At 41.8% G+C, this 12,290-nt stretch overlaps 1 protein-coding gene across 2 annotated transcripts in view; it reads left to right on the forward strand.

Moving 5' to 3' along the window:
- LOC141133260 (granzyme A-like) overlaps nucleotides 1–6,302 on the forward strand; it is a 163,068-nt gene extending 156,766 nt beyond the window's left edge. For both annotated transcript variants that reach the window (XM_073622536.1, XM_073622528.1), the window contains exon 5: nucleotides 4,269–6,302. In XM_073622536.1, coding sequence (XP_073478637.1) covers nucleotides 4,269–4,439 — 171 coding nt within the window. In that variant the 3' untranslated portion in view covers nucleotides 4,440–6,302. The remainder of the gene's footprint in view (nucleotides 1–4,268) is intronic.
- The last annotated feature ends 5,988 nt before the right edge of the window (nucleotides 6,303–12,290 follow it).

Consider the following 12,290-nt stretch of genomic DNA (forward strand, 5'->3'; position numbering starts at 1 on the left):
GATTCTAAAATGCTGGTGGCTGCTGGATCTCTAGCAACTATTTTACATCCCAACCCCATTCAGCTGAATGTAAACAGTGGGGCTGGGGATGATGGCTGACATCATCAACTATATATGTAGCAATAACTCACCGTGGAGCTGCTGGTTTAAAGCGGGCTGTTAACGTCACCTTCGTTACCTCAATTTCACCAGAACCGGGTCTAGGGTCCCGTTGAGCTTAATACCAGACAATGTAGGCACTGGACACTTGAGTATCTTTTCCAAGGTTTTATTAAAGAATAACTGAAGGAAGTAGCAGGAAAGAGGTAGAAGAACAGTTGCAGGGAAGTTCAAATACCTTTTCTTAGTGTAGTATTAGGAATTGGAATCTTGTAGATGAATGTACTCTCCTTTTAGAGTTGAATCTTTGCCCGCCGGATAGGTTTCTCTCACTAACCCAGCAGCCGGTACGCAGCACGAACAAAAGTCTCTGCCACAGACTTGAATGTAATAGAAACCCATACGATCCTCTGCCACAGGATGTAATGGTTTACGATGAACTGCAAACACAGCACTAGAACCTTTAAGCCGACCCGGCAGTACTATGTGGTAGGTTAACTTTAGGATTTGTCCTCCAACTGAGTCACCAGGCCCCTCTCCAGACCAGCACTCTGCATGATCCTTCCATGACGGGTCCTCCCCTGGGATCTTCTCAGTTGTCCAGCTTCTTCCCATAGGACAGACAGCACAGGACCATTCCTTCACCGCTGTGGTAGGCCCCAGACAGGCTTCTGGGCCCACCCACATGCTGCAGCAATGTGGTCCTCCCGGTTGGAGGACCACGAGGTAGTACACCTAACACATACCTGTCGGCCAGGAGGGCCAGCAGGTGGAACGAAAGAAACTCTAAAGCATGACGTCTGTCCCATAAATACCCTCCCCCAGAATGCAACTTGGAGGACCACCTCCACCGAGTTATCTCCTGGACAGAGGAGCACTCATACACTTTAAGGTGTTGCCTTTCCAACACTGACCTATGGCGACAACGACACCCACAGGCACAGTGTGAAACTACATGCAACACAGCCAAACTGGAACAGAGGCTAAATCTGACTATGTATGCACAGGTAACCCACTAAATTTACCTATAAGCGGTAGATTGAAAAATCTACCAGCGCTACATACTCCCCCCACTACAATAGACGTTGTCCCCAACGTCTGTCAAAATAACTCTCAAGCCTGAGAGTAGGTATTTGAACTTAAAACTTGGATAAGGGCAAGGAAGAAGAAAGGACAGTATAGAGATATTACAGTTTCAACATTTATACAACAACATGTTCACAGACTGTCACAAACCCCACTATCTATCTAGCTGAAAAGCCTAACAGCTTGATAGGAGATCCAATTGTTCCTGAAAAAAAAACAAAGTTAAACACACACTAAATATGTACAGTATCATCACTAAACAGTTTAGGAGCAAAGCCTCATTCCAGAAAAGAATGACACTCTCTTCCCACATATTTTCCTTTTAATGGAAATAAACTAAGATAACTTGAAAAGTCCATCCCTATCTTTGAGTGAATTACATCCTAGCAATCAAGAAGATCCAGCTAGCAAAGAGTCTTTGGATTTGAGAACGCTGGGATGAATATTATCTCTTGACCACAGTGATCTCTAGACACTGACACTTTCTAACAACATACCCTAAAGTCCTTTTTCATAATCACCAATAAAACCCGAGGATTTGGCAATGTCAGTTTCTTTCCTAGTTTATCCACGGTAGTGATAAAGTACACAACATCATCTTTTCCTGGTCTGCAAATGACCACTTTGTCAGCATAGATGTGCCGACCATAGTTCCAATGTAGGAAACATCCACTGAAGCTTTCATCCATGGCAACAGAATATCCAGCTCTCCGGAAAGGTTTTGGCACAGACAAATAGTCCCAAACAGCTTCACTGTACCACTGTTCCCGGTTGTCCTCAATTTCCTGCATAATTTCCTGAGTAACATAGGGAAATTCCAGACCATATTCTGTGGCAGCTCATTTAATGAGCACTCTCTGTAAACGGGCAAGTTTAGGCAAACGTCTATTTTTCCCCAAACCAGGAGGCACACAAGAGTTTGGTGATTTACTCACCATAGATCCGACGGGTATCGGAAGCAAACTAGCAACTTTAGACAATGTCTCTTTGGTAGTACTGTGCGGCTCCACACAAGGTGATGTCTTCCCAGAATCCAGGGCTGTCCACTCTGAGAAAGTAAGGGCAGAAGCAACATCTTCACCCTGGGCCCACAATAGTTCCTGTGACATTGTTTCAAACAAATTATCATCATCAGAGAGATCTGACATAGAATCTATCTCCGAGTCTCTCAACTCTTCTGCTGGCAAATATTTACAAAGACTCCCAGATATGTTCCCCTTTGATCTCTCACCCGTCCCTGACGTGGACTTCTCCGGATCCATATACTTCTCCGGCTCCGGTTCGGGTAGTCTCTGGGGTAGGCCTCGACCACGGCCACGGGAAGCCTTCACATATCCCACCTTCCTCTGGACAGGTACAACGGGGATAGGTGTGTAGAAGTAGAAATGAAAGTGATGAAGCGGTGACAGCGACATCTCCCTTGAGAAACACTCTCGGTAGCAAGCGAGATCACGGCCTGTTGCTCTCCAGCAGCAATGGCAGCAGTCTCCACTGTGGCAATTCCTGTAGCCCAATCCACACGATAAGCACGGGGCGACATGGTAGGTTGTTCCACTGTGAACAAATATTCTCCGCACTGCAAACATCTGACAAATGGACGGGAATGTATGGCCAGTCCTTCACACTTGTGGCAAAGCATGCCCAGCCCTTCGATATCTCCAACTGTGTATAGCACAAACTGCCCCTGCGGCTTCAGACGAATGCCGGTATCTGTCAGCAGGGTTCCGATCAGCATAGCACCCGCAGCGTTACTTGTAGGGAACATCTTGGATCCCATAATAGACGGTACCAATGGAAAAGAAGACATGGCAGCACTCTGATCCTTTCCGCGTGATCACGAGGCCTCTCTTCTCCACACACACACGCAAGAAAACGCATACGGAAGTCACGCCCGCATATGTAAACGGTGTTCAAATCACACATGTGAGGTATCGCCGTGATCGTCAGAGTGAGAGCAATAATTCTAGCACTAGACCTCCTCTGTAATTCTAACCTGGTAACCGTAAAAAAAAATTAAGGTGTCGCCTATGGAGATTTTTAGGTACCGTAATTTGTCGCCATTCCACGAGTGCGTGCAATTATAAAGCGTGACATGTTTGGTATCTATTTACTCAACGTAACATCATCTTTCACATTATACAAAAAATTGGGGTAACTTTACTGTTTTTTTTAAATTCATGAAAGTGTCCCTTTTCCCAAAAAGTTGCGTTTAAAACACCGCTGCACAAATACTGTGTGACATAAAATATTGCAACAATCACCATTTTATTCTCTAGATTCTCTGCTAAAAAATATATATAATATTTGGGGGCTCTAAGTAATTTTCTAGCAAAAAATACAGATTTTAACTTGTAAACACCAAATTTCAAAAATAGGCTTAGTCATGAAAGGGTTAAAATGCTGCTCCCTGTCAAACTGTATTATTTTTTTATGCATTGGTACATGTTTCCTGTCCCAGCCCCCAAACCATGAAGGTTAACAAAATGTACTAAGCTCAAACCATTTTAATTTGAATACAGATGGTGTCCAAAAAAAACAATTTAACCTTACAGTAGGGAAAAGTCTTCCCCGATTTCATCATTGACAGTTGCTCTTGCCTGGAATAGTCATTTCACTGACATTTTCCATTGATGAATCCTCATACCTGGAGTTCCAAATATAATTAAATAAAAGTAAAACCTAAAATAAATGTAACAGTTCATTCACTTAAACTGATCATACACTGAACAAAATTCAGCCAATCCAGCAGGCGGGTTTCACTGTCAGAATACAATATCCCAGTAGTGGGGATTCCTCCATCCACCTCATTTATATCCCTTTGATTGACAGTTTGCAATAGGCACCAACTGCTTACAAGTGTATTGTTTCTTGTGAAGTGGAAGGCAAGTTCACAGCTTTGATCAACCGTGCTATCTCCCAGGTTTACTGTAAGAGCATGAAGTTGTAGCTGGGACCCTGCACATCCACCAGGCTCTAAGCTTCTGCTTAGGCTGCCTTGTGGATGATCTGGCTTTGCCTACTCAACATCATGTCTTCTTGGTCTAGTTGTTTTTGTTTATATTATTTTGTTTTATATATTTTAGGGTGATTCTGGAGGACCTTTAATATGCAAGAAAATGTTTCGGGGAATTGTTTCTTTTGGTTCACAACTTTGTGGGAAACCTGAACGTCCAAGTGTCTACACGTTCCTCACCAAAGATTATAAAAATTGGATTAAAAATGAAATAAATAAGAAAACAAATACTATTTATTAGCCCTTTTGTGCTTTTGTATCTAAAATTGATGCTAGTTCCTCTTCCCCGATCCCTTCCCCATAGCTCATTCCTTTCCCTCTGCTAACTATAACATAACACCCCTTTTTCATTCTTTTCTGTTTTCAAAATTCTCTAAAATGTCCTTAATTTTGTCTTCAATCTCTCTTTATTAAACTTTTTCTTTAAAAACAGTAATACAAATACATATAAACATCCTACATCCTCAACCTATACATCCTATTATTTCATAACATCCTCTTCTTAAAACTTCATCATTTCTAATATCCTATTCTATACTTAGCCATTTAACATATTTTCTCTACAACATCCATACAACTCCCACCCACACCATCCATCCACTCCTACTTTTCCATTACTACACTCTCTTTAATTCCTCTATCATTCTTCTCTATTTCATTTTCCTAAAAAAAAAATTAGAAAAAGTTTTTTTCTTCTCTCCAATCTCTGTGAGATGTTCTACTCCCCTTTACAAATATTGTTTCATTATCGACATCCAAAACTTTTCCCATTGCTGCCACATTATAGGCTTTTACTTCTTTTCTGTCCCCTATCTCATTATCTGTTCTTCCATATATTGTATTTCATTCATTCATTTCACATATCCATTCCATTATTGTATGACCGATTGTTTTTCTCCATTTTTGAGCTGTTATCGTCCTAGCTGCATTTGTCATATGGTGAAGAATATCTGTCTTTATGGATTTCATTGATCCAGGTATTATTGACAGTATCGAAACATTAACGCTTGGTTGCATCTCGTTTCCGGATACCACTTTATATATTTCAAATATTTTATACCAGAATTCCTTCACCACATGACATTCGTACCAAATATGTATCATTGTTCCTTTATCCCTTAGACATCTCCAACATTTCTTTGTATTATCTATATTTATATTTATATTTCAAATCTACAGGACTCCAATACCATCTCATCATGATTTTGTAACTGAGCTCTTGATGCTTAAACTGCTATTGATAAATTATGTGTTAGTAAAATTGCTTTATCCCATTCTAATAATGATATTGGACTCTCTAATTCATTTTCCCATTTTTTAATACTAGCTCATTAATGGGTCCCACAGGAAGTAAAAGTTTATAGATTTTAGATAATTTATGACTTGGTTTTCGTTCTTCTATTAACAACTGTTCGAATTTGGTTAATGGTCTATTCATCCTGGACTGCTGTGTCAAAGATTTCATATATATTTTTAATTGATAATATTGTATCCATTTATTATTACGTTCTGGCCCTATTTCATACAATTTTTGAAGTTTACCTTCTTTTAGGGTCTGAACTAATCTTGTGTTCTCCATCCTGTTCCATTTATTAAAATAACTGCCATTACTGCAGGTGGAAATTCCTGGTTGGAGAACAATGGAGTCATTGGCCCATTCATTGTAGATAGTCTCCCCTTTTTCAATACCTTATCCCAAATTTTTAATGTCACTGATGTAAAGATAGTTAAGTCTTTTTTTCCTGGTCGAAATTGAGGTTTAATCCATGGGAGGGATTTTAGTTGTAATCCTATTATATCTTCCTCTAAAGCAAGGGTCTTCAAACTACGGCCCTCCAGTTGTTCAGGAACTACAATTCCCATCATGCCTAGTCATGTCTGTGAATGTCAGAGTTTTACAATGCCTCATGGGATGTGTAGTTCCGCAACAGCTGGAGGGCCGTAGTTTGAGGATCCCTGCTCTAAAGTTATCCATTGTTTGTTTTCTGCATTATGAAACCAATCTATTATCCTTATTATTGATGCTGCCTCTGAGTATATACTGCGAAATCGGGCAACGCCAAACCTCCATCTTTTTTATTTTTGATTAAAATTTCTCTTTATATTTGTGGTGTTTTTTTGGGGTCCATATAAAACTACTTATAGCTTTATGTATCTGTGTTATTAACTTCTTTGGGAGAATTATAGGAATAGCTTGAAATACGTATAACATTTTAGGCAATATATCCATTTTTACTACCAAGAGTGAATTATATTATCATAGTTTGGAAGTGAAGTGCTTTTATAGTTTTACCAATTATCACATGATGATTTAATTCTTGTAGTTGATTCAAATCCTTTGGAATAAGTATCCCTAAATATTTTATTGCTTTTTTGTGCCATTTAAAAAGGGAAAGTCCTTTTGAAGGAGTTCTTGTAACCTTAGGGATACATTTAACATTTCAGATTTTTCATAATTAACTTTAAAATTACTTACTTTCCCAAATTTTTAAAATTTCTGTATAAGATTTGGTATTGTAACCATCGGATTGGTGACATATATTAACAAGTCATCCGCATACACTGCCATTTTATAATCCTTACCTTTAACCCTTATCCCCTGAATATCCGTATTCTTCCTTATTGCTGTAGTAAGATGGTCCATCACTAATACATATAACAATAGGGACAAGGGGCATCCTTGTCGAGTACTATTTGTTATTTCTATATATTCTGAAAGCATTCCATTTGTTCATATTTTTACCCTGGGATTGGCATATAATGCCATAATTTTACTAAGCATATTTGGTCCCCTCCCCAATTGAGTTAAAGTTTCCTCCAAAAACCGCCATCCCACCCTATCAAATTCCTTAATTTTGAATAGGGATCTCTAGAATTCAGAGAGACTTAAGCCTCGTACACACGATTGGATTTTCTGATGGGAAATGTGTGATGACAGGCTATTGGCGGAAAATCTGACCTTGTGTATGCTCCATCGGACAATTGTTGTCGAATTTTCTGTGGACAACTGTTGGATCGCAGGTTTTAAAATTTTCCCCAGACAAATGTCTGTTGTCGGATTTTCCAAGCGTGTGTACACAAGTTTGTAAGACAAAAGTCCAAAGTACAAACACGCATGCTCGAAGCAAGGACGAGCCAGAAGCAGTCGGTCTTGTAAACTAGCGTTTGTAATGGAGAATTAACATTCGTGAGCTGGCAAATTATGAAATCTTGAAATGCAGCACACATTCTCTTCTTCTTTAATGGGATAATAATGAAGCTGCTTTGCTGGTGATACTGATGGAGTTATTGCAAACGAATTTTCAAAGGCTTTTTTTTTCTAGTGATATCAAGAATAATATTATTATGCTTCTTTTTTTTTTTATTTGGGCAAGTTACCACAACACCATTATCCCGTAGTTTTTAAGATCAAAGATACAACTATGTTTGTGTCCCTTGTCAATTTTACATTGTATTTTTTTAAATGTAACTGCCTACTCCTAAACTGTCATTTGAAGTAAAACACATAGCCAAGTATTATTCTCCACAACTTTTTTATTGTGCATTAAAAAAAGAAAACAAATAAAATTAGACATGTTATCTGCCAATAGAACTTAACCAAAAAGTGCATTCTATGCATCCAAAAATATAGAAAATATACCAAATCAAATCATTATTCAACCAAAAAAAAAGTCAAAGCAATAACTCCAAGGCCAATAATAAATAACACGTTATCTCCTCCGATTCCGCAACATGGCTGGTTGATGAATGGCCGTTCAGAAATGAACTGAAAAGCGAAAAATGAAAAGCGTGAAATGAAAAGTGCGAATCAACACTCACCAAACTTCTACTAACATGAAATTAGCAGAAGGAGCCCAAAGGGTGGCGCTAAAGAGCTGAAAAACAACGTAGTATGTCACTTTTTATTACATGTTAGAAAACAGCTGATGCGTAATTCTTTCTATCATCCTGATACTACCACATATTCAAGATCATAGGTGTGTACAGCCTATTGCATTAGGGTGTGCACCCCAAAGCTCAAACACACATGGATTTCTCTGCAGCCTTAGCTGCACGGGGCAGTGAATGAACGAGAAGTGCTCTGTGCTGAGCGGCTTCCTGTTCATTCACAAACTGAAGAATAGTAAACAATTTGCTATACTTCAGTTATGAATGAACACAGTATATGAGTGTGTTCACTGTGTTCATTTAGAAAAGGAAGAGCTGGTATTTACTAGTCCCTTCCCCCATTCTCCAACCTGAAACATCCCCCACAGCAGCTGGGGGACGAGGAGAGGAGGAAAGCCAGAAGCATTACACAGCGGGGGGGGGGGGACCAACATGGGGGAAGTCTGGGCAGAATGGGTGAATCGGTACTGCACGTAGTGATTAGGGTGTGCCCAGGCACACCTGGCACGCCCCCTGCGCACACCTATGTTCAAGATGACTATTTATTCCAACTCAAATTATGGTTATTTTTGTTGTTTGATTCGATGGTTATTTTATATGACTCTGTACGTGGTTTGTTTGTAATTTGTGGAATGTTGACATTTTATTGCATTTACATTGTATCTCTGACTTTGGGGAGCGTTATTTAAAATGACTTCTAGTAATATTAGATGTACCCAGGTGTTATATAAAACAGGTGAAGAGACACAGCAACCAATTCTCATGCTGGCTTGACAATAAAGTTTTACCTTACAGTCATCCTCTTTTTTATTTTACTGTTTTCCTAATAACTGGCTTAGTCACTAAACTAAAAAAAGTAACATGCATAACTCAACAATAGCAAGCTAACAGAATTCAACTTACGCCTTACTCACCTTTGATTAGCTGCCATACAAATATAGTAAAACATGTAATTCATTTCTACCTTACTGGAACTCAGCAGTCAGGAGTAGGAGCATTTATTTGTAAAGGAGCTGTAATGGTAATAAACTCTATCAGTCTCATGTACAGTAACGTGTCTTTATTATCTTTACTGTCTCCTAACCACACCTGTAGTGTGTCCAGTCTCTCACAGTCTCCTTTATTAAGTCTGCATTCTCTGAAAGTTTTCCGTAGCACTGCATATACTAAATACTGGATTCCTGTGTTGATGAGAGTGAAGAATGCAAAATCTGTTACAGCTCAGCTTCCAGGTTTTATTGTCAAAGCTTAATTGAACAAGCTAAAGTTAGAAGCTGATTGGCTACCATGCACAGCTGCACCAGATTTTGTACTCTCCAATTTTAGTAAATCAACCCCTATGTATGGCCCTTTTGTGATGTCAGAGGTGACAGTTGAAGCCCCCTATACCTCAACCACTAGCTTACAGTATCCAATTCCTTTGCCTATGCAGGGAAAAGAAACAGGGTCAATTTACTCCCCAACTCCCAAGCAGTATGTAGTCTCCTCACTGTTGCTCGATTTTGCTTGGTCAGTGGAACTGATTGCATTCAGTAGTGTAGTGGGATGCCCTTTTGTCCAGATTCTGGTGCAGGTCCCTTTAACTCAACTCCCCACAATCCTCTGAGCTCCTGGACACGCCCGGGGAATATAAAAGTCAGCTCCACCCAGCTTCCTGTGCTCAGAGAGATCCTGCCTGATGGGACAGCAGTGACTGGGCAAGTGAGCTGTTCCCAGGTGCTGGGTCCTCCCCTGTTAAGTCTGGTGTGCGGGCCACCAGCAGTGAGCACAAGAGCACGCAGTATCTTTCCAAGCCCCAGTCACTGGAGAGGACTCTGTTACAGTTCATTGGTGGAAGCTGTCCATGAAGTGAGTTGGCCCTATCTCCAGCCACCAGAAGCCCCTGACCAAAGCAAGTAGAAAGCAGTGCCAGCGTGAAGTTTGTGTCAGCAGGAGGTCCACTCAGCTCACAGTCTGTGGAATGAATGATTACTATTTTGGAACACGTGAGATTCTTAAGTTTTCATTTCTATCTGTTGATTGGACTCAGAACACGCTGCTGCCACCTTGTGGACATCAGTTGAAAGGCAGTGAAATTGTTATATCCTCTTCCTTTATTGTTCATATTAATGTTCTGTACTGTATACCCAGTTTCGCACAATTTCCGGTACAATTTATGTTGAAGTTCACTGTTAAGTAAAGTAGAGATTGCATATCACCACTGGTCTGATTATTTGGCTGTGACCGTTACACTACACTTGGCGTCACGAACAGGATACAGCCATGTCAAACAGTGATGAGGAGAACAGCACAAGGGCAGAGCCAGTCCGCAGCGGCACTGAGGGAGTTAAACAGTCTGCCATAGCTTCTCTACTGCTGGCAGGATTGCTACCACAACAGCTGCCTAAGTATACAGGACCGGATCAGGATTTAGATGAATGGATTAGGAGGTTGCAGGGCTTGATCCGGTCATATGGGCTCCCACCTGCACAGCAGGCAGACCTGGCCATTAATGCCCTTGAAGGGGAAGCAAGGAAGTTGATCCTACACCTTCCAGCAGAGGACCAGGACTCCCTAGACAAGATAATCAGCCACTTGGAAGCAGTGTACACCCAGACGGTTTCATTAGGGGATCTTAGAGCTCGCTTTATCAGTAGAAGGCAGAGAGTGGGAGAATCCATTCCGCAGTATGCGCTGGAACTGCAGGATATAGCAGCCGAGATTCGCCGCAAGGAGAGGAGGCGAGCAGGACGTGCTGGCTGGAGTGATACAGATGGGTGGCTGAAGGATCAGTTTGTGGATGGGCTTCTATCTGACAAAGTCAGGGAAAAGTTACAAGAGAAGGACAGAAGTAACGCAAACTTAAAATTCCACGAAATTCTGGAAGCAGCTATCCTATATTCAGAACCCAGACATGCCAGTACGGACGTCCTCATGGCCAGCACAGGTGATAAACCATGTAAACCGCCACAAACTGGACACAGAGCTCCGTGGGAGGTGGCCATCCACAAGCTGACAGAAGGAATGGCCCAGCTCCAGATAGAACTTGTCACACTGAGACGTGAGCGAGACAATCCAAGGGGGCCAAGGGAACACACCCCTTCATGGAGAAACCGATCACTGCCCCGCAGACGACCAAGACGGGAGAGGTCACCCTCTCCATGTTGGGGCTGTCGACAAAAGGGACATCGCTTGAGGGACTGTCCTGATTGAATACCGAGGAAGCCATTAAACTCAGAGCGCCCCGCCGCTAGGAGTCAAGCAGTGGGGCGGCCCAGCAAAATGACTCCCCCGTCACACATGGAGAGCATGGTGGTCGATTGTCCTGTGGTACACGGGTACTTCGATGGCCAAGAGGTCGAATGTCTTTTCGACACTGGGTCCCAAGTCACCATTCTACCAGAACCCTTGTTCCAGCGATACTTCCCAAAGAAGAAAATGAGTCAGGATACCCCCTGGATCTCACTGACAGCTGCCAATGAACTTCCTATAGAAGTGGTCGGGATTACCTGGATGAAAGTAGAACTGTGGGGACAGGACCTTGGCCAAAAAGGTGTTGTGGTTACACGAGCATCCGGAAAAGGTCGACCGCAGGTGATATTGGGCATGAATATAATCCAGGGGCTGAGGCCTGAGCTGTTAAAACGGTGTCCTACACACCTGGGACCACCTAAAGAAGTTAGAAAGCTGCTCCTTACCTTGACAGCACTAAAGGGCTCTGACGCAAGTATCGCAAACATTAATGAAAAGGCTGGTGTCGTGAGGGTTCCTTTTGGGACAGAGATTGTAATACCTCCCTGCAAAGAACTTGTACTTCCCATGAATGTTGGATCATGCCATAGACTGCAGGGCGTCCCAGTGCTAGTGGAACCCTTACCCTCAGATATGGCCCCGTTTGTTGCTAGAACTCTCACAGTAGTTCGTCAAGGCACTGTGCTAGTTAGGATGCGGAACAGTAAGATGATCCCACTTCACTTGCCCCCAGGGACACGAGTGGTGGAACTGGCCCTGATTTCAGGTGTGATTTCTCCCAAAGTGGACCACATAGAGCTCCAGAAATTTCACGGACGACGTTATGTAGCTAAAGTGAATGTTGCCAAATGTCCAGCAGGAGCAGACCCAGCATGGGTAGGAGAACAGATACTTCCACTTCTACAGCTGTCCACTGAGGAACTCACACCCACCCAGATAGAAGCAGTAAGGCAACTGGTGGATAAGTGGTCAG

This window comes from Aquarana catesbeiana, linkage group LG01, assembly GCF_042186555.1.
Source record: "Aquarana catesbeiana isolate 2022-GZ linkage group LG01, ASM4218655v1, whole genome shotgun sequence".
Taxonomy (NCBI): domain Eukaryota; kingdom Metazoa; phylum Chordata; class Amphibia; order Anura; family Ranidae; genus Aquarana; species Aquarana catesbeiana.